Here is a 22,300-nt window from a genome sequence, read left to right on the forward strand (position 1 = left end):
TCAGCTACTAAAAATAGCTTGGTTGTGAGCACTGGTCCCAGAGAGGCAGAGCAACAGCCCCAGACAGAGGTTGCTGAGTGGATCCCCACCTGTCCCTTGGAAAAAGAAGGAAAAGAGAAAGGGAGGGAAGAAGAGAAGGAGGGAAAGAGGGAGGGAAGAAGGGAGTGAGGGAGGGAGGAAGGAAGAGAAGAAGGGAGGGAGGGAAGAAGGAAGGGAGGGAGAAAGGAAGAAAGAGGGAGAGAAAAAACTTATGAGGCCTGAACAGTGGTGGTTCAGTGGATAGAGCATTGACCTGGGATGCTGAGGTCCCAGGTTCAAAACCCAAGGTCACCAGCTTAAGTGTGGGCTCATCCAGCTTGAACATGGGATCATAGACATGATCCCATGGTCGCTGGCTTGATCCCAAAGATCACTAACTTGAGCTGAAGGTCGCTGGCTTGAGCAAGGGGTCACTGGCTTGGCTGGAGTTCCCCGGTCAAGGCACATATGGGAAGCAATAAATGAACAACTGAAGTGCCACAACGAGTTGATGCTTCTCATCTCTCTCCTTTCCCTGTCTGTTTCTCTCTTGTAAAAAAACAAAACAAAAACTTACGAGAATTTTTGGAGTGGTTCCAGGCCATGTCCAGGGAATTCGTTGAGAATTTCCATAGCTGTAACACAACCTACAGTTGGTATTCCTTCTGTGTAATCACTTCCAAGCAAATAGGCCAAATTTATTAATTTGTTGCGGTCCAATCCTGTAAGAATAAAAATTATTCATATTTAAAATTTTAAAATTTTATTTTACAAATATTGCATAACATTTATAGACATATTATTATATGAACAATATATGTCCTTATCCAACAGCCAAAGATATCTCTTATTTACTATTAGAAAACAAATTCTTTTTTTCATGGCATTCTATTAAGAATTTTAGAGTTTCATCTACCCTCCCAGCTTTTAATATCATCTATGAAGTACCATCTATACTCTGACCCATAAATTTAACTATGTAGCCTGGATTTTCCCTCGGAACCACAGTCACACATATTCAACTATCACGTCAGCATCTCCATTTGGATATGTCATGGGCATCTCAGATGCAACAGCTCCAAAACTGGATCTTCCTGTCACGCTCTAACTGCTCCTTCCCGTTTTCCTCATCTCATTACTGATGAGGCCATTCTCCCGGTGGCTCAGGATGGGTAGTCATCCTCAACTGTTCTCCTTCTCTTAAATCCCACACCCAGTCCACCCACAAATCCTTGCTCTAGCAAGACAGACCCTACTTGGCTTTGGTCTCCTCCTTCCTCTCCGATATTAACACTTGCCATTCTCCTCATTCACTCACACTGGCCTCTATTTATTGGTTTGCTCAGGCTATCACAGCAAAGTACCCAGACTGAGTGGCTTCAACAACAGGAATATATTTCCTCACAATTCTGGAGGTTAGAAACCTTAAATCAAGGCGTTGGCAGGGTCGGTTTCTTCTGAGACCTCTCTCCTTGATTTTTCTTCTCCATGTGTATTTAAATGATCTTCCCTCCATATCCCATCACCTCTTTTTATAAGGACACCAGTTAGATTGCATCAGTGTCCACACTAAAGACCTGATTTAATATTCCTCTTTAAACACTGCATCTCTAAATACAGCTGCATGTTGAGGTACTAGGGGTTAAGACTACAACCCATAAACTTTGAGGGGACACAGTTCAATATATAACCTCTTGTTTCCCTAGAACCCACCAACCAACTTCTGCCCAAGGGCCTTTGCACATGCTAGCCCCCTTGTTTGACATGATTATCCCCACAATATCTTTAACACCAGCCTCTTAGACCCCATTTCCTTTAGACCCCAGCCCAAAAGTTTGCTATTAATAAAGCCTTTCCCAACCACAATTCTGCATAAAGCAGTACATGCACTTGCTGCAACTCTCTCCTTCCTTTCACTGCTTTATGTTTCCATACGGCACATACCGCTAACTGTGCAATTACAATTTGTTTTTTATCATCTGTTTCTCCTACTAATTTTATTTCCTGTTCTTTCCCCACTGTCACGAACTGGCACATAGGAGTCACCCAGTACAAACTTGCTGAATGAATGGGAGAGTGAGACTGTCAGAAACACCAGTATAGGGCCATGAGGTTCATGATTTCAGCAGGAGAGATTTCTACCTTCCTCCCCTCTCTACCACCTGTGGTTCACTCTCAAGATCACAGGTAGCCAAAGTCTAACCAGATCAGATGATTAAATTGCAGAGAATGCCTAAACATACTATAATTTTAACTTCTTTCTTTTTTTTTTTTTTTTGACAGAGACAGAGAGAGAGTCAGAGAGAGGGACAGATAGGGACGGACAGACACAGGAAGGAAGAGAACTGAGAAGCATCAATTCTTCGTTGCGGCACCTTAGTTGTTCATTGACTGCTTTCTCTTGACCGGGGGGGGGGGGGGGGTTACAGCAGAGCGAGTGACCCCTTGCTCAAGAGAGTGATCGTGGCCTCAAGCTGGTGACCCTTGCTCAAACCACATGAGCCCGTGCTCAAGACAGCGACCTCGGGGTTTTGAACCTGGGTCCTCCATATCCCAGTCCGATGCTCTACCCACTGCCCTACTGCCTGGTCAGGCTTAATTTCTTAATTCTAATTTAAAAATCCTATTCCTCTAATAAGCAAATGATCACTTATATGAAAATTGGTACAGACCTACCATTTCCATTAATACATCAAATTATTTCCTTAGAAAGAAAAATAATACAAATTCTGAAGGTAAATTTCAGAAAGTACTCATACTCTAAAGTCTTACCTAACTGATTGTGAAAGTCCACATATTGGTAATATTCTACAAACTTGTTTTTATTAAAAAAGTTTTTATAGACATGCCGTGCTCCAAATAGCCAAATATCACTATCATCAGTGATTGTTCCAGAAGTTTGATCAGTCAGATCCAGAATGGCGCACTGAGCCTCTGCTTCCATGGGAGCCTCAATGTAGGGAATTCCAAACAGGCGAAGAAGTTCCTAAGAGGAACAAATTCACATTGACCACTACCGAAATGCAGTACCTGGCCTGGACCCTTTAAACATTTCATTTAATGCAGTCCCTCAGGGAACCTGATTTAGTAAAAACATTAGTACAACAGATACTATTAAGAGGCCCAAGCTGGTACACCTACCTGGCTTTCCAAAAACATCTGTCCTGTAACAGTAGCAGCGACCCGTTCTTGCTGCTGCTTTTGTGCTTTCAATGAATGCTGTTGTGTTAAAAGGTTGCTCTCCAGAGTTTCCAGTTCCTCCTACAAAATAATTTCATTTGCAGCTAAATTATACTAATAATCCAATTAAATTCATCTATTACAAAAGCCTGCATTTAGTCTGACTGAAATGATCAATAAGCTTTTCTCCTTATGAAGTTTTCTATTTGGATTTCTCAGCAAGTCTGTGATATCTTTAGAGTAAGTAAACTTCCCCAGACAGCTAACCTACATAAAATAAGGCATCACCAGCAAGCAAGAATAAAAAGATGGATGCAAATAGGTAATAAACATTCATCTAGTAACTCCTTAAAATAAAATCTACTTAACAAGGCTTCCTTAGCATAAGTTAAAGCATGGTGTAAAATTATTACCAAATTAATATCTTGCCATTCATTGAGCGAATCATTTGCATCTTTTTCAGTTTCTTCATGTGGCTCCAAGCTCAAGGGCTCGCTTTCAGAGTTGTCTCGTAGGCGGTCAGAGTCACCAGTGGCTTCTTCTTTCCTAGTTCCTATCAGTTCCTCTTCACCTTGTTCAGAGGGAGGTCTGGATGCTTCAGTGAACTCGGTTTGAAGTTCCTCATCGCTGCTAATTACACTCTGCACTTCAATGAAACTTCCTGCACCGAAATAAGGTTACTTCATCTACAACTGAAACATTTCAATTATCCTGAAATCATCAACGCTTTCCAAAGTATTCTAAAACATGGTTTACCCTACACAGAAAAGACTTGAATGTAATAGAAAATGTGACAGTAGCATATTACTATAGTATTAAATAAATTTAATATAGATGCCTATAACTTCAAAATAAGCCTTTTCAATGAAATACACTGACACTCTCTTTGAAATTAGGAACCAAGCTTTCAGAGATTTGCATATTAACTTTATACAAATATATTCTTTAAATTAACTTACTGTTTAAAAATTCAAAAAGAAGGATTACTGGGGTATGTAAACAACCATGGAGGTAGTAAAAGAAGTTTTTATGCAGTTTCACTTTGGAAACAGCAAAGAATAAAGCTGTAACTTAGTGGGAAACAATCTGGGTTAGCACTCAGGAGAAACAACTCTTCCTCTTTCACACTCTTTCCCTCTGCTCTTTTGTCTTTTCTTTAAAATATGTGTTTCTGCCGACCAGGCAGTGGCGCAGTGGATAGAGCGTTGGATTGGGATGTGGAGAACCCAGGTTCGAGACCCCAAGGTTGACAGCTTGAGCGCGGGCTCATCTGGTTTGAGCAAAAGCTCACCAGGTTGGACCCAAGGTCGCTGGCTCGAGCAAGGGGTTACTCGGTCTGCTGAAGGCCCGTGGTCAAGGCACATATGAGAAAGCAATCAATGAACAACTAAGTCTCGCAACAAAAAACTGATGAATGCTGCTTCTCATCTCTCTCCGTTCCTGTCTGTCCCTGTCTATCCCTCTCTCTGACTCTCTGTCCCTGTAAAAAAAAAATATATGTTTCTTCCCTTCCTTCCCTTCAGGCACAGGGGGCTGGGTCTGCGGACACCATCAGGATGGAAGTTCGCAGGCAGGGGCTTGCCGGGCCTGTGACCTGGGGTGAGGAGACAGCCTAAGCCACGGAGGCGGCCAGTGAGATCAGGAGAAATAGGAACATACGTTTAAGATAATGAGAGCAAGCTTTCTCACCATTGGAGTTAAATTACAAAGAAGGTAGAGGCTAGGCCCTGGCCGGTTGGCTCAGTGGTAGAGCGTCGGCCTGGCGTGCAGAAGTCCCAGGTTCGATTCCCGGCCAGGGCACACAGGAGAAGCGCCCATCTGCTTCTCCACCCCTCCCCCTCTCCTTCCTCTCTGTCTCTCTCTTCCCCTCCCACAGCGAGGCTCCACTGGAGCAAGGATGGCCCGGGCGCTGGGGATGGCTCCTTGGCCTCTGCCCCAGGCGCTAGAGTGGCTCTGGTCGCAACAGAGCGACGCCCTGGAGGGGCAGAGCATCGCCCCCTGGTGGGCAGAGCGTCGCCCCCCTGGTGGGCGTGCTGGGTGGATCCCGGTTGGGCGCATGCGGGAGTGTGTCTGACTGTCTCTCCCCGTTTCCAACTTCGGAAAAATACAAAAACAAAAACAAAAACAAAAAGAAGGTAGAGGCTAAAATGAAATTTGTGATGTTGGAATGCAAGTGCCGATACCATTAATTTATGGATTTTAATCTATAAATTAAATAGACAGAAATAAACTAGATGTGAATGCACACGTGCATTTATGTATTTGTCCTGGCTCTGCTGCTGAGAGGGCCTGAAGCAAGATGCCCCAATAACCACGAACACACTCAGTACCCAGATCCTGGTCTCTAACACCATGCCATTACAAGAATCCAGGGCTCCTTAGCAAAATGGCTGGTTTCAGTGAAGGTCAGGGAAAGCATAAGATAAACCTGGAATATCTTGGCCAGAAAGTAATGCTCAAAACATAATGGGTAATTGTTAAAAGTCACAGGAGCCGACTTGAAGGGAAAAACTAGCCACAAAGGAAAGTATGGTAGTACCATAACCCACTAAATAAGAATCCGAAACAAGTGGGTAAGGGTCTGTTCAGTGACAGCATATTTATATATCCCCCAATATCCTTTTCCATAAAACAGTAATTACAAAGGGGAGACAGCAACTTATAAAGTGGAGAAGCCGAATAAACAAAATCATTTAAAAAACTGATAAAAATAAATCACCATGTATGTGTGTGTGTGTGTGTGTGTATGTGTATACATACGAGGGAGAGGTGTGTCCATAGACCTTTCTTCTTATTTGCAGTGGTTATGTTCTATAAAGAGAGTACTGAATACATGAATACTGAATCCTTGCACCTGGAGGAAATATATTTACAATCTTAAATTCTAAAAACAACCCGTCTTGGTAAATGCTATTTTTCTTTATTTTACAAACAAGAAAACAAGGTTGAGGAGTGTTAAGAGACTTACCTGAGGCCACCCAACTAACTGGTGCTGAGATGGGATTCAAACCCTGTTTCACTGGCCTCAGAGTCAAAGCTTCTTAGTCTAAACTGCACTGCTCTCTCCCCTCTCTACCCTCTGGACTTCTCTGTAGGTGAGTCGAGACAAGAAGGGAGAGTGTCACCTTGTTCGACCTCAGCTGGGAACAGTGTGGCAGCTCACATTCTTAGCTGCTCTCTACAAGTCCACGAAAGACCACAAAGACACTGACTTTAGTATTGATTCTGGAGTTACAAATAAACTCTGCAAATATGGAATCTGTGAGTAATGATAAGTGGCCATATACAATTCTGTAAAGATATATAGATATGAAATAGACGTGTGTACTATATAGAGAGATAGGATAAAGCCAATGTGGCAAAATGTCAGCCATTGAGTTTCTGGGTGAAGGAATCAGAATGTTTTATAATATTCTTTTAACTTTTTTAAGTTTGTAATTAATTGAAAACATAAAGTTAAAAAAACTAAAAAGAAACTTCCCTTTATCTTCTCCAGTTAGGGTACTCCTTCTTCCCTTTAAAAATAATAAAGTACAGCCTGACCAGGCGGTGGTGCAGTGGATAGAGCGTTGGACTGGGATGCAGATGACCCGGGTTCGAGACCCTGAGGTCGCCAGCTTGAGCGCGGGCTCATCTGGTTTGAGGAAAAGCCCACCAGCTTGAACCCAAGGTCGCTTGCTCCAGCAAGGGGTTACTCGGTCTGCTGAAGGCCCGTGGTCAAGGCACGTATGAGCAATCAATGAACAACTAACGTGTTGCAATGCGCAATGAAAAACTAATGATTGATGCTTCTCATCTCTCTCCGTTCCTGTCTGTCTGTCCCTGTCTATCCCTCTCTCTGACTTACTCTCGTCTCTGTAAAAAATTAATTAATTAATTAATTAAAAAATAATAATAATAATAAAGTACAGCAAAACAGGAATGGTCAAGATTCCATTACTAGCTGTGTGTCCTTGGGAAAGACACTTCACCTTTCTGGGTCTCCAGAACAGAGGGGGAACTACCACACTAAAGGACCTCTCGGTTCCTACAAATGTGAAATCACCGTTCTTATCTCTAAGAGAGAATTAGCACCTACCATCAGATTCACTTTCTTCAGAGTCAGTTTCCATTGGATCCATGGACTTTGGAACTGAAATTAAATCCTGGCCTACAGATTCCATCGCCTCACGTTCTTGGGTGGTTTTCAGGAAACGTTCATGCTTTTTAGCATTTTCTAAGGCACCTATTGCCTCTGAAGGGACACTTAGTGTGCTACTCCTTTCTTGCAAAGTGACAATATCAGTAACTTCAGAGGCTGGATTTTTTTCACATTCTGTTTCACCACTTAAAAGAAGAGAAGAGTCACATGTATTCTCAGACGGACAAAGCTCTTGTTGCACCTCAAGCACTTCGGTGCATGTTTCAGTCCTTGATGCAGAACGTGGACTTACAGGAGATGTTGGTGTCAGCTCTCTTCCACTCTGGAGCCCCGGTGCATTCGTGTCTACGACTACTGTATTTGCTAAAGGAACTGCATCTTTCCTAACGTTAACCGTAGGCTCACTGCTTGTCTGAAAGGCTTCGTTAACCACGTGAATAAACAACTTTTGTTCTTTTGGAATGCTCGATTCACTACCTTGACAAAAGACAGCACTTGAAGAAGGAGCCGAGTCTACCAGCTCTTTTTCATTATTAGTGCTGGGTAAATGCTCCTCCGTGAAGTCCACACCGGCTGAATGAGGCACTGCTGTCAGCAGCGTTCCTTTTCCATCTCTGGTCTTAAGTCCTTCATCAGTTTCCTCATCAGAACTGCTCATAAATAGCTGGCTTGCTCCTGACCGTCCCGTCTGCACTCCTTTCGCAGCATGCACTTTCACGTCTTCATCGTCGTCATCAAGAGCTTTCTGAATAGCCAGGACAGTCAGTGGTGACATGGAGCCTTCCTCTGCAGCAGCAGATGCGGTCCTCCTCTTACTGTGGTGCTGCCTTCCGTTCTCACTGTCCAGCTCCTCTTCAGAGCTGCTTCCCAGCATGGCAGCCTGCATAGCCTGTAAAGTTCTTGGAGACGGAGGGGTAGCGTCAGGCTCTTTCTCTGGCTTCAGTTTTTCACATGGCGATGACTTTATGTCAAAAGATATGTTGTGCATTTTGCTGGAAGATGGAAAAGACTCTGAATCCACATCTGCAACTTTTTGAGGTTGTACGCCTTAAGAAAAGGTAAAACATTCTTACTGGGTAGTTTTACAGTATAACAATATACTTCTAGTAACATGAATAAGAGTATACTGGTTCTCATAAATTTAAGTTGTACATTTTCATTTAATCAGCAATTAAGAGTTAACTCATTAGTTAATCTTAAAGTGTAATCCATTAATAGCTTTACACAAGTAGGACCTCATTAATATTATCCAGGGGTGGTAGTTTATAGAATTCAGCGACACAATACATTTTTGGTTTTTAACTATCAAGTACGTGAGGGTGCCCAATACCTTTTATCAAGATGTAATGTGAAGTATCTTCAGAGACCACTCTTCTTGACTCCACCTCCTTCAAAAAGCCCCCTTCATCCTCATATTGCCTTTGGATTTGTCCTGAATGTTGCTGATTCATTTCCTTTTGGACATTTTCTATGTGTTGGTTTAGATAGTTTTTTTTTAGTAAGCCTTTGAGTTGGTACTGTGAAAAGTCATTGGACTCCTAAAGCAAAATAAAATGATTTTTTTATATTAAATACAGATAATGTAACCATATACCCATCTCTTTTCCAAAAGGTGGACAGAGAGCAATTATATTTTTCATTGGAGGTATTTTCATATTTTCATATTGGAGGTATAATTTGATTACTTAGCAAAAAACTATAATATTATAATCTTTAAAGCAAAAAGAATTGGGCAAAACAAAAGAAACCATGGGTAGTGTTTATGATTCAATCATTCATTCAAAATTCATGGATTGAGCATGTGGTGCATGCCAGGCACTGTGACATTGTGATTATGGCTTCACAGATGAGACAACTTTCTAGAATGCAAATAAATAGGCAAGTAAAGGGCCCAGCGTAGTCTCTGGCCCATAAAACACACACAGTAAATCTTAGCAACCACAGTTATTAATAATAAGTTAATATTTGCAAAGCATTTCCTATGTAAGTCATTCTTCTAAGTGCTATATATATATATATATATATATATATATATATATTACTCCATTTTATTCTCAGCCACTGATGAGACAAATATTATTATCACCAATCTAAAAAAATAGTAAGACTAAAAGAGGTTAAGCATCTCCCTAGAACTACACAGCTAGTAAGCGGGAAATCTGGGATCCAAGGCAGATCTCTGATTAACACTTATACTATATTACTTCCACTACTGTTATGATTATTACTATTATTACTCATACCATCATTACTATTTCTAATATCGTATTTGCCCAATGATACAACAATCCAGCCTGGATGACTCAGAGCTTCCCTTAGCTGTCAGATTACAGACCCAGCAAGCTGCTGTACTGTACTCCCCTAGTCTACCAATCTCAGAGGCTCTGTGGTGGCAGAAAGAGAAGCAAGTGGAGCAAATCATTAGAAACCATCTCTCTTTCTCATATTCCTCCCCACTGCTGTGTACATAATCCAGATTCTACTTCCTCAAAACCAGCCAGAGATCCTTTCACACACGAGAAATAAAATGCTTGACTCAGCCTAGATTTTTCCCAAAATAAAAACAATTTATTTTTGCCCTTTGAACGTCATTTCTGTATACCCTACCTACTCCCTGTGTTCACACTCTTCACAGAAAAACAGAAAGGAGTGATAGCAAAAGAAGTATCTCCTGCCTTTTTCACATTTGTTATCAATTTAAGAAATGTTCAAAAGTCTGCAGAAAAAATAATACTACATCTGTTCATTAGGAATAATAATGCTGCAAAAATTTATATTCCGTCCTACAGTGAGTTAAAGGGAGAACAATGTTAGAAAAGATAGGTGGTAGCACTGGAAAGGTAAACAAAACTCATCCATCAACTAAAGACAGTAATAATCCATGGTGTAGCATGATCAGGAGACATGCTCGACAAAACCCAACTCTGCACACCACCTGCTCGGGGTCCTGTGGCTGTGCAGCCACTGTCCGATGCTCTAATTTGAAGAATTTGCCACTACATTCCCTGGTACCACTGTCCAGAAAGAGGAGAAGGGAACATGGAGATACAGCTGCATTACCAGCCCTGTGGCAGAGGAAGAGATACCTGGAATTTCCAGTTAGAACAAACTTTTCCATTGTGATTAGGTTCCTTTGTACTATTAGTATTCCACAATAAACATTATAGGTTAAAATAACTTTTATGAACTAACCTAAGAATTGAATCACTAAGCAACAGAGTGGGGCGTGAAAGATACAGAGCTAAGTGCTGAAAATAGAGAGGTAAGCAGTCCATTTGAGCACTAAAAACTATAACAAGAAGTTATGGGGTACTATGAAAACACAAAGCAGGAGAAAAGATCTAATCTTGCGTAAAAAAAACAAGAAAGCCTTGTTTGAGTAAGTATTTATCATTTCAAACTTAGCTTCACAGGGTCTCTGAGATACACAACTGCTGTTTACTGGAAAGACACTATATAAGTAATGCTTAATAATTTTCTTTTTTATAAGGAGAAATATTGCTGCAGTTCTCAATTTTACGCATTAATGTGCTCTTATACATTTTACCTCTGGCATTGCTTCAAATAATGTTCTTCTTCGCTTCGTAAATTCTTTCATATCAGTCAAGATTTCATGCTTTATTTCAAGGGGCAGGCTGCGGAAGTCTTCAGACTCAATATCTACAGCACGAGGATTCTGAAAGAACTCTTCCTGTAAAGAATAAAACAAATAACATGAAATTAACATTTCATACACTTAATGCTATTCACTATGACAGATATTTTCTGTGCTTATATAATAAAGAGTTCTACATAATCTACAATAGGCAAAATACAGTTGTACATAATCTGCAGTAGATATCAAAGCGAATAGCAGATTAAGGAATGTATCCATTCACTCATTCATTCATTCAGAAGACAAAATACTTACCAGTTACCTCTATTGTGCCAAGCACTGATCTAGATCACGTTAAATAAGGTCCCTACTCGTAGGAGTGAAGAAAAACATACGATAAACAAATAAATAAGCAAGATAACAATGAAAAAATAAAGCAGATTATTCTGATAAGAGTTGATTAGAAGAATAGAAAGCAAAATAACTTTGATAGAGAAGATCCCACTAAAAAAATGACCTTGAGCAGGGACATGAAAAACAACAAAAAGCCTGCTCAAATACAGAGCATTCCAGCCAAAGGGAACAGCAAGTGCAAAGATCCTGAGGTAGAGATGAGCCTTATAATTTTAAACAATATTTACAATTCCCTTACTTAAATTAATTTTATTTTGCTCTTAACCTAAGATTAAAAGCAAAATTAAAAGTGGGAAATTCCATAGACATAGAAAAGCCTAAAACTTTTCTAAATTTTAACTAATTACCAAAAGTACTTTAAAACTCTTCATCAGTAAAGAAAATAGAATAATACAGTTTGTCTTTTGTATGTATATGACTTGTGTATATGTGCACACCAGTGAGCACTCAGACAGACCAGTCCTTATGCTCAGAGCTGCCCATGCTCTCCCTCACTAATGCCCCATCAGCCCTATGAGGAAGGCTTTGGTATTATTTTTGTTTACGAAAAAGAAAATAAAGCCTTGGAGAAGTTCATTTGTCTAGGATCAAATAGCTAGTGAACAGCAAGGAGAACCTTCACTTATATGAAACTCTTTATGACCACAGATTCATGGTCTTTACCAAGATTGCTCTCACTTGCTATATTAATAATGCAGAACCTCTACGAGTTAAAGGATCACACAGTTTAGCTCAAAAGTCTTCTATCAGATGTACCAAAATCATATAAACATATAAGAAACAATAAACATAGAAATCAAAAAATATCTATTTTGAGAAATTTGAAAAAAATTTCAAAAACTTGTATCTATAGTACCTCAATTTATAAAGGTGTTATTCATTAAAATATGGGTGATATTAAAATACAATATTAAAACATGTTAGAACATGTCCACAGGTTCTCCGCCCCTCATCTTGTCTAACTTCCCTCACATTAACTACAGGCTGGCCTCAACCAACTTGTAATGAACAGAATGTGAGGGAAGGGATGCTGCCCAATCTCCAAAGCTGGCTAGAAAAGGAAACACAGGTCCTGCCTGGCACTTCCTCTGGGACTGCCTGCCCCTGGAACACAGTGCCATGCTGTGAAAGAGCTCTGGCCATATGGAGATGCCACAGGTCGGTGTTCCAGCTGACAACCAACATCAACCGCTGGCCACGCAGACATGTAAGCGAGGAGGCCTTTGAGGAGACGCCAGCCCCAGCTACAGTCTGCCTGCACCCACACAGGACACACTGAGCGGAAACTGCCTCAGCAGGTTCATCGACCCTCCGAACAGTGAGAGGTGATGATAATAAATGACCCTTTCACACCAGTAAGTTACAGAGCAATAGATAAGTAGAGCATATAATACACAGACGTACATTTACATGTATATACATATACAATTCCCAAATAAACACACACACTCAACCATACAAGGGATTGAGGATGGACTTATATACACCAAAAAGTTACTAGAAGTTATTTGTAGATGGTATGTGTTCTGTATTTTATATAAGCACATGTAACTTTAGTTATTTAATGGTTGGTAGATTGTAAAAGAAAAATGGCTTATTTTGGATATCTAGATATGTATAATTCCATGTATGTGTATGTATGTGTTTGTATTTTATATATACATATATACACATGCATACATATATAATATACACATATAAAAAGACATCTATCGCCATTATTTTTATCAGAAACTTTTCATAAATCATTCAACCTCATTCAAATTATTCATTTTAATGTCATTAATTTCAAATACTAGCAGAAATTCTGAATTCTCAAATTATTTAAATACCTGTAATGCTTGTTTTTGATTCATTCTTTCTTGCCATTCTTTTTCATCTTCCTCTTCTGAACTGAAAATCAAACATACATTTACAATATCTGTGATTTAATGACCACTTACAAAATATTTCTTGAACTCAAGGGTCTACAATGGTGACTAAGATGGCAAGATACACGCCACCACTGGTCTCAAATCTGGTGAGGACACGTGTAAGTGAGCAACACAATACAATCTAAGAACTTCCCTTACAAGGGAAGGGCAGGTCGCCAAAAGTGCTAAGAAGAGTCACATCACCCCAATTGGAGATGTCATGAAAGCTTTCTGAAATCTCCTGCAATTGCATTGTTTAGAAAAGCATGTGATTAGAGTTGAAGTTTTATCCTGAAAAAAAAGAGAGAGAGAGAGAGAGAAGCTAGGAAGTATTTTACACAAGGAAATGACATCAGACTTGGGATTTACAGATGCAACACTACAAAACAGAGATTATGCTTGGCAGTGACGGGTTCCTACAAAAAGATAAGATCAGAGACAGAGAAGAGAATTTAGACACCGGTACAGTGACCTAGAGACAAGATTATGGTGGCAGTGATAGAGATAAAGGAACTGGGCTATTTCTAAAGTCACCTAGCCTCTCAGGAGCCCCTACAGACACAAATGGGGAGTAGGGTGGAGGACACAGACAAACTGGCCCTCCACCTGCCCTTCAACCACAGAAGCTGTGACAGTGAAGAGCCGGCCAGAAGTGGTCCACAAAGAAGCCTGAAAAAGTGGCCAGCGAGGTTCTCAGCAGGCGCCACATTAAACTGAGAACTGCAAAGCATCTACTGGATTTACAAAGCTGTCATCTGTGGTTGTTCAGCACAGTGGTGCGAGAGAGATGACACAGGGCTGAGAAAGAGGTAGAGACAGCACTATAATCACAGTGTAAGAAAAACTAAAATTCACACCTTCATGAGTTATAAACCAACAGTCCTAGCACAGGCTCTACAGAATGAAAAGAAACCATCATAAACCACCAAAACACAAGGACAAGTGACTAATAAAAAAATTTAGTTTTTGAAAAATACTCTCAAGTGTCAAGAATGTATATTTTAGATGCATTAATTCTCATGTGCCTTAACATCTAGATAAAATATAAAGGTTTAAGTCTGTCTGAATACAGTGATAATAAATATTTTTAAATAAACATTTACCTATTTTTTTCCTTCTCTTGTAAAGGTGGCAAAGCATAGATGTCATCTTCTCTTTGAACTTGAGTAAGACTGGGTAGTGCTTCATCTCTGAAAAGGACACACAGGCTTGAACAGATTTGATAGAGGAAATAGCACTTTGAATCAATAGCAGTACCCCACTGATTACATAAACTGAGGAGGTGTGAAAGGGGAAAACACAGGGGCACTGGCTTTCTCCCCTGCTGACCTGGCTGTGAGAAATACATATAGCCTGCCTGACCAGGCAGTGGTGCAATGAATAAAGCATTGGGGGACGTTGAGCACCGAGATGCAAAACCCTGAGGTCATCACCTTGAGCGTGGGTTCATCCGGCTTGAGCATAGACATGACCCCACGGTCACTGGCTTGAGCTCAAAGGTCCCTGGCTTGAGCAAGGGGTCACTGGCTCAGCTAAAGCCCCCTCCCTCAAGTCAAAGCACACATGAGAAAGCAATCAAGGAACAACTAAGGTGCTAGAATTATGAGTTGATGCTTCTCTTCTCTCTCCCTTCCTGTTTGACCCTCTCTCTCTCAAAAAAGAAAAATCTGTCCAGCCTAAGATAGAGAAAACTTGCTGCAGCTCTTCAGCACCTGTCCCACACCCTCAGTGTGAGTACAAGAAAGACTGTGATAAAAGTAAAACATGCATGCAGTGCAACACCACAGTTTTCTTTCTCATTGTCAAAGCTAATTCACATAGAACAGAAAATTTTCACAACTTCAGATTGCTAAGGCAGAGGGACATCCCACTTACTCCTCTCATTTCACCCTCTAATTTCTACTGAGAGTTACAATTAGAAAAAGGCAGCCACAGGAATCCAATGTAATTTCCTTCTTGCCTTTTGCGTCTTAAGGCAGTTTTGATAGCCTGTCTTTTCAAAAATGTGCTCAAAAGCTTCTCTGTAGTTTTTTTGGAGTCACTGGTTGCCAAGTCCTTTTTCTGCCTTCTCTTAGCCTGTGAAAAGAATGGACATAAGATTTTACTTCAGAGTATTAGTATATTAAAAAATCTGTGATTTTTTTCCCCCATAGAATTTGGTTTTCTGAGTGTTTAGACCAGGGGTCCCCAAACTTTTTACACAGAGGGCCAGTTCACTGTCCCTCAGACCGTTGGAGGGCCGGACTATAAAAAAAAACAACTATGAACAAATCCCTATGCACACTGCACATATCTTATTTTAAAGTAAAAAAACAAAATGGGAACAAATACAATATTTAAAATAAAGAACAAGTAAATTTAAATCAACAAACTGACCAGTATTTCAATGGGAACTATGCTCCTCTCACTGACCACCAATGAAAGAGGTGCCCCTTCTGGAAGTGCGGTGGGGGCCGGATAAATGGCCTCAGGGGGCCGCATGTGGCCCATGGGCCGTAGTTTGGGGACCCCTGGTTTAGACTATAGCTGTTTTAGTATGTCCTATACTTGCCATATTAGTGTATATCTTCAGCTTTCTCTTATGTAAAAGACACCCAGTCTCCATCTAGCTATTACTTAATGGACTGGCTATTATACATTTGGAAAACTATTAATTTACTTTCAGTTTCTTTTAAATGTCCTCAAGAAACCTAAAGTTTAATGATAGGTAATTAAGTAACTGTTTACCAAAAGGGATTAACTTACTCTTTAAAATGTCATTGCTATGCCAAAACAAATTTCCGATATTGAAATATACATTACTTAAATGTTACTCTGTCCTTCAATATTAAAGATTATGTCAAAAGAAATCTGAAAATATACTGGAATACCTTGTAAGAAATGTCCAAGTAGGGAAAAACGGAATAGTCTTCTATACTTATGGTTCAATATAAGGCAGAAATACCAAAACATTCTTTTCCTTTTTTGAAATTGAGGTTTAACTGACATGTAACATAGTTTAAGATATACAGTGTGTTGGTTTGATACATTTAAATATTGCAATATGATCGCTAAGGTACAGCTAACCCCTTTGTCAGGAGTGGGAACTGGGGACAGGCTGTGTAAGGGTGCATACAACTTACAGCTAGTAGATAAATGCAGTTCTGGAGTTCTCTTTTTCTCTCTAATCCTTCCCAAGACTACCTGATATAGAGTATGCCTTAAATCAGGGGTCCCTAAACTTTTTACACAGGGGGCCAGTTTACTGTCCCTCAGACCGTTGGAGGGCCGGACTATAAAAAAAACTATAAAAACATCCCTATGCACACTGCACATATCTTATTTTAAAGTAAAAAACCGAAACAGTAACAAATACAATATTTAAAATAAAGAACAAGTAAATTTAAATCAACAAACCGACCAGTATTTCAATGGGAACTATGGGCCTGCTTTTGGCTAATGAGATGGTCAATGTGCTCCTCTCACTGACCACCAATGAAAGAGGTGCCCCTTCCGGAGGTGCAGCAGGGGCCGGATGAATGGCCTCAGGGGGCCGCATGAGGCCCGCGGGCCGTAGTTTGGGGACCCCTGCCTTAAATAATTAAAAACTGCAAGATTCAAGTCTAGACCTTTTACTGATACAACAAATGTCTCCGAGCATTTACAAATACTTTTATCCTATGTCCTCAGTTAGACAATATCTGTGTAGTACGATTACAAGGTGATGAGATGACATTTTCACATATAAAGATCATATGTCAAACTGCTCCAAAGTTCACTACAACTACATTGTTCAAACACTTTTTAAACTAATCTCAGAATAAAGAAACTCATTCTCATTCTTTTATATCCATTTAGTCAAACTTGGCAACTCATAACATTGCTCACTCCTAACATTTCAATTGCCTTTAAAAGAAGGCTCATTAGCATGGAGGGTCCTCAGTCTCAGATCTGGGGAGGCATCTCCCGGATAGGTTTTCTCCAATGCTCTGAGCAACAGCAACATCACTGGAACACACGTAGAACACCTAAGAAGTTACCATACTTGAAAGGAGAAACTCAATTATAACAATTTTGGTATTTTTATTAAAAGTTAAACTTTATCATTGCATCCATTATAGTCTCATATATAAACCTTTTTTAAAAGAAAATGCGTTTATTTGCTCGAGATAATTTCAATTAAATTCGATATGTGTCAAAATAAATCTTGGTTTACAAAATTCTAAAGATAATATTAAAATTTTATACAAACTTTTCTTTCTAAGAATGTGCAAAGAAAAAAAAAATCCATCACTCTTACCAAAGTCTGTTTCTTCAGTAGTGGGGCGTCCCCATCAAACACAAAAATAGGACGAATTCGAAAAAATAAGAGTTTGCAGAGCCGATGAAACAAAGTGAGAAGATGAGCATTTTCTATTGTGTTCCCACGGTGGTCTCGGACTCCTTTAAGCGCTTGGTTTAACCAAATGCTAATATCTAAAAGAACTGTTAATGAAAAATATTTTGGAATTTCTTTCCTCATCCTCCCAGTCTCAAATTCCTAACGTTGAAACTAAGAACTCATCCAAACATTGAAACTAAGAACTCCCAATTTATTTGAAATTGAAAAATGATTAGCCCTGACAGAATCTACTTAAAAACCAATGAACTTCATTTGAACTACTATTCACATACTGAATTTTAAAATCTTACATAGACACATATATCCTTTAAAAAGTCTAATTGTAAAGAAAAATATGCTCCTTTTTTATTTATTTTTTAACTTAGTGAGAGGAGGGGAGGCAGAGACAGACTCCCGCATGCACCCAACCAGGATCCACCTGGCAAGCCCACTAGGGGGCAATGTTCTGCCCATCTGGAGTCCTTGCTCCGTTTGCAACCAAAGCCATGTTTTTAGCGCCTGAGGTGGAGGCCATGGAGCCATCCTCAGTGCCTAGGACCAACTCGCTCTAATCGAGCCATGGCTGCAGGAGGGGAAGAAAAAGAGAGGGAGAGGGAGAGGAGGAGAGGGGGAGAGGGGGGGAGGGGGAGTGGGAGTGGGAGGGGGAGGGGGAGGGGGAGGGGGAGGGGGAGAAGAGGAAAGAAGTGAGGGGGTGTTGGAGAAGCAGATGGGTGCTTCTCCTGTGTTCCTTGACTGGGAATTGAACCCAGGACATCTACAGCCAGGCCGATGTTCTACCACTGATCCAACTGGCCAGGAGGAAAATAAGCTACCTTAAAAAAACTAATAATCTGCCCTGGCCGGTTGGCTCAGTGGTAGAGCGTCGGCCTGGCGTGCAAGAGTCCCGGGTTCGATTCCCAGCCAGAGCACACAGGAGAAGTGCCCATCTGCTTCTCCACCCCTCCCCCTCTCCTTCCCCTCTGTCTCTCTCTTCCCCTCCCGCAGCCAAGGCTCCATTGGAGCAAGGTTGGCCCAGGCACTGAGGATGGCTCTATGGCCTCTGCCTCAGGCACTAGAATGGCTCTGGTTGCAACAGAGTGGTGCCCCAAATGGGCAGAGCATTGCCCCCTGGTGGGCGTGCGGGTGGATCCCGGTCGGGCGCATGCGGGAGTCTGTCTGACTGCCTCCCCATTTCCAACTTCAGAAAAATACAAAAAAAAAAAAAATTAAAAAAAAAAAAACTAATAATCTCTAAGGAACCGCAGTAATAGCACAATTCTTTTGGAGAACAACTTGACAAGTCATAGCAAGAAATTTAACTTACATTCCATTTTACCTAAAAATTCCACTTCTAGACATTTATCCTCAGGAATCATCATAGGTTTACAATAACAGTAACTTATAAGAATGTTCATTTATAAATAATAAAAATATTTTAAAATTTAAGTTTTCAAACAGGTCTTTTTTTTAAAACTAAATATGATATGCTGATTTGCTGGACTACCAAGGAGCCCTATAGGATGGAAGGTGCAGGAGCATAACAGTGATAAGACAGTCACAAAATATCATTAAAGAAAGTAAAACAGGTTCTAAAAGTATAGAAAATATAATTCCATTGTGTGATGTGCATTATGTTAAATATAAAATACTAGTAGTTTGGACATCAAATTTTTAGGAGGACTTATCTCTACTGTGATCACATATAATTTATGTTTCCTTCTTAGTGTTTTCTCATCCATTTAAACTTTTCTAAAAAAAAGTATTTAACAAATGATTTTCTATTTGTCTATAAGACAGAGGGACATGACCCCTGCTGGTTTTCCTGCTCTCAATCTCTTCGCCAGCTCCTCTAACTCACCATTAACAAGTTGACTTCAGTAGTGATCTCTCGAAGACCCTCTCTTTTCCTACCAGCACTAGTCACCCAGGCAACCTCTGTCCCCAACACCACACCCTCCTCATATGTGTACATCTGCCCCAGAGCTCCACCCTGACCCTAGAATGAAAACCAGTTAACACCTCTGATGCCTCACAGACATTTCAAACTAAAGAGAGCAAAATATTTTGCTAATAGACTTTAATGCATTTTACAAATGTGAAGGTCAATAAGAGAGAAGTTAAATTATTCCTTATTGTATAAATGAACAAGACAGTTGGCTATCAATGGTAAAAAGGCCAATTTATTTTAGGGATCTAAGAGTAAATTTTGAACCTAGTATGTCATGGGTGATGTCATCATTAATAAATCAAAATAATCTGAATGAATTTCAGATATTTGAATTTGAATTCCCATGAACATAAACAAAGCAAAATCAATTCTAGAACCATGATTCAAAGATATTCAAGTTATAATAACCTCATACACAAACACATATATGAGGTTATTATTATAACTTGAGTATCTTTGACAGGCCTTTTTAAATGATTTATTCTTTCAAAAAAGCCCCAAAGCCCCATGAAAATGATTTCATGTCCAAAAGAGTTTCTAACACTTCTGAAAATAGATAATCTAAATTAAATGCTTTACCTTTCCTTATTTTGGACAACGTGTTATCTCAATGATTTTACAATTAATTAATTCTTCACATGCTTCAATGTAAAATGGCCTAAATCCTTGAAGTTTTCAGGGCTCCCATGACAAAACTGCTTTCATTCACACTCAGTTCTAGGAAAAAAATCTTTAGAAAGCAATGATGTGAGGAACCACTAGAGGACAGCAATACAACATATACCCCCCAAAAAACACTACACAACTTTCCCTTTCCCTCAGGGTATCCTACATAAAAATTTGTAAGCCCAAATCCATTACAGATTTATTTCAAGGTTAATCACATTACAAAAAATATAGGATAATAATAATCATATTACTTATAAGTTCCCATTAAGGGAACTGGTAAAAGTTACCACCAGCTTCTAGAACAGAATAATAAGACATTCAAAAAAAAACCCTGAAATTTCAGGAAAAGCACTTACATGTTTTGATAATGAAGAAAACATTTCATTTCAAGGGCACAAACAAAACCAGCCAAACGTGCACACAAACAAGAGGAAAATAAGTCACTGTACAGCTTTCAAAATATATTTTTCAGTGCAGTGTAGTACCAGTACCCGGTAAATTTCTTACCACACACACACACACACACACGTTTGCAAGGTCCAACACTAGCCAGTGGTGGCGCAGTGGATAAAGCCTCCATTTGGAACGCTGAGGGCGCCAGTTCAAAACCCCAGGCTTGCCTAGTCAAGCCACATATGGGAGTTGATACTTCCTGCTCATCCCTCTTCCTCTCTCTCTCTCCCCCTCCTCTCTCCAAAATGAATAAATAAAAGAAAAAGGTCCAACACCTGAACAAAGTACCCTTACTCTAACAAACATAAATGGAGCAGGACTCAAAAATCAGCAGGAACTACAGGCAAGAAGCCTACTTCATTCTTTCCTTGCTGACGTCACAGCCTGAATAACACTTTAACATATTAACTATGGCAGACACTATTATTCTAAGCTTTCTTTATTTAAATGTCCCTTTATCCCTCATACCAACTTTCTGTGTGTGGATACCATACCTCCACTTTCCAGGGCAGAGAGTAAAACACTGCCCCTAAGTGATAAAACCAGGATTCCAATTCAGAGTGGAAATCGCAAGGGGGTGGAGGGGTATGGGGGTGCAGTAAACGTCGGAAAGGGAGTACACGCCTGACACAAATCACTGCACCCCAAGGCTGACGCTCCGTTAAGGATACCCACGGCAAGGATCTTCCCTTCCAGCGTGTCCGGGCTGATCGGCCTCCCGGAGCGCTCGAGCAGCTTCCAGAGCCCCTGGACTCCCATGAGGCAGGCCTGTCTTCAGAGGGCAACTCGGTGACGGTCCGCGGGAGACCTTTAATTCCAATTCCTGTACAACCAGCTACACAGCTGCCCCGAACTCCGGGTAGAGAGGCCCTGCGCCAGCTCAGTTAGAATGCAAAATACCCCGTGGTTCCCAGCGGCAGACACCGCCTACCTAGAAAAAGGCGGATCCGACGGCAGGGAGGAGATGGTCCTCTCCCAATGCTTTATGCCAAATGTCTGCAGTCTTAACATTCCTAACAGAAGACTAAGGTGAGGGGACAATAGAGCCGAACAGCCGAAAGACTTCCTTCTGATAGCACCTATTCGAGTGGGTGCGTAAACCTACGCGAAATGGAGCCTCTCGGCTTCCGTCTAATAGAAAGCACAAGGCGGAAGTCCCGGCGCACCGCGCTGACGGTATATTTGCTGCGTCGCTTCACTCTGCAAGTAAGAGCTCGGTTTTCACGCTAGTGTCGGTTGTGTCAAGACCTGTGCCTCGTTGGCATTTTGTTGCAGTTAAATGTTAAAACTGCTTGCTTGGCTGACGGCTTTGTGTACAGCTTCGGTATCAGTTGCTCCCCATTGGCCGCCACTTGTGAAAACTGTTAATACTAAGTATTGTTTTGCACATGGAGCGACAACAGAAAGGTGGATGCTTTGTTGGTGTTTTTAAGTATTTATTCGATAACTTGTAGTAATACGATTTAAAGCCTTGAAATACAGTGCCCTATTTCTCGGCATCTAAAATGTAGGAGTTTACAGCTCGTATATGTCAGAAATGACGAGAAACTAATTGCCAGGGGAGCTCCTGAGGGGCGAGGGCTCTGGAGCCCTCAGGCCGAGTCAGACC

General features: G+C 40.6%; 1 protein-coding gene across 2 annotated transcripts in view; it reads right to left on the reverse strand.

Moving 5' to 3' along the window:
• The window catches only part of BIVM (basic, immunoglobulin-like variable motif containing), an 84,059-nt gene that overhangs the window by 9,653 nt on the left and 52,106 nt on the right, over nucleotides 1–22,300 (reverse strand). The window contains exons 1-12 of one of the 2 annotated variants that reach the window (XM_066380584.1): nucleotides 21,363–21,787; nucleotides 17,541–17,716; nucleotides 15,222–15,337; nucleotides 14,365–14,451; nucleotides 13,181–13,241; nucleotides 10,887–11,030; nucleotides 8,670–8,877; nucleotides 7,277–8,386; nucleotides 3,612–3,859; nucleotides 3,160–3,279; nucleotides 2,791–3,004; nucleotides 596–740 (exon numbers count right to left, since the gene is read on the reverse strand). In XM_066380584.1, coding sequence (XP_066236681.1) covers nucleotides 596–740; nucleotides 2,791–3,004; nucleotides 3,160–3,279; nucleotides 3,612–3,859; nucleotides 7,277–8,386; nucleotides 8,670–8,877; nucleotides 10,887–11,030; nucleotides 13,181–13,241; nucleotides 14,365–14,451; nucleotides 15,222–15,337; nucleotides 17,541–17,716; nucleotides 21,363–21,450 — 2,717 coding nt within the window. In that variant the 5' untranslated portion in view covers nucleotides 21,451–21,787. Of the gene's footprint in view, nucleotides 1–595; nucleotides 741–2,790; nucleotides 3,005–3,159; nucleotides 3,280–3,611; nucleotides 3,860–7,276; nucleotides 8,387–8,669; nucleotides 8,878–10,886; nucleotides 11,031–13,180; nucleotides 13,242–14,364; nucleotides 14,452–15,221; nucleotides 15,338–17,540; nucleotides 17,717–21,362; nucleotides 21,788–22,300 lie in introns of those variants that run through there. The other variant, XM_066380598.1, reaches the window with a different exon arrangement.

The sequence above is a fragment of the Saccopteryx leptura genome, chromosome 4 (assembly GCF_036850995.1).
Source record: "Saccopteryx leptura isolate mSacLep1 chromosome 4, mSacLep1_pri_phased_curated, whole genome shotgun sequence".
Classification (NCBI taxonomy): Eukaryota; Metazoa; Chordata; class Mammalia; order Chiroptera; family Emballonuridae; genus Saccopteryx; species Saccopteryx leptura.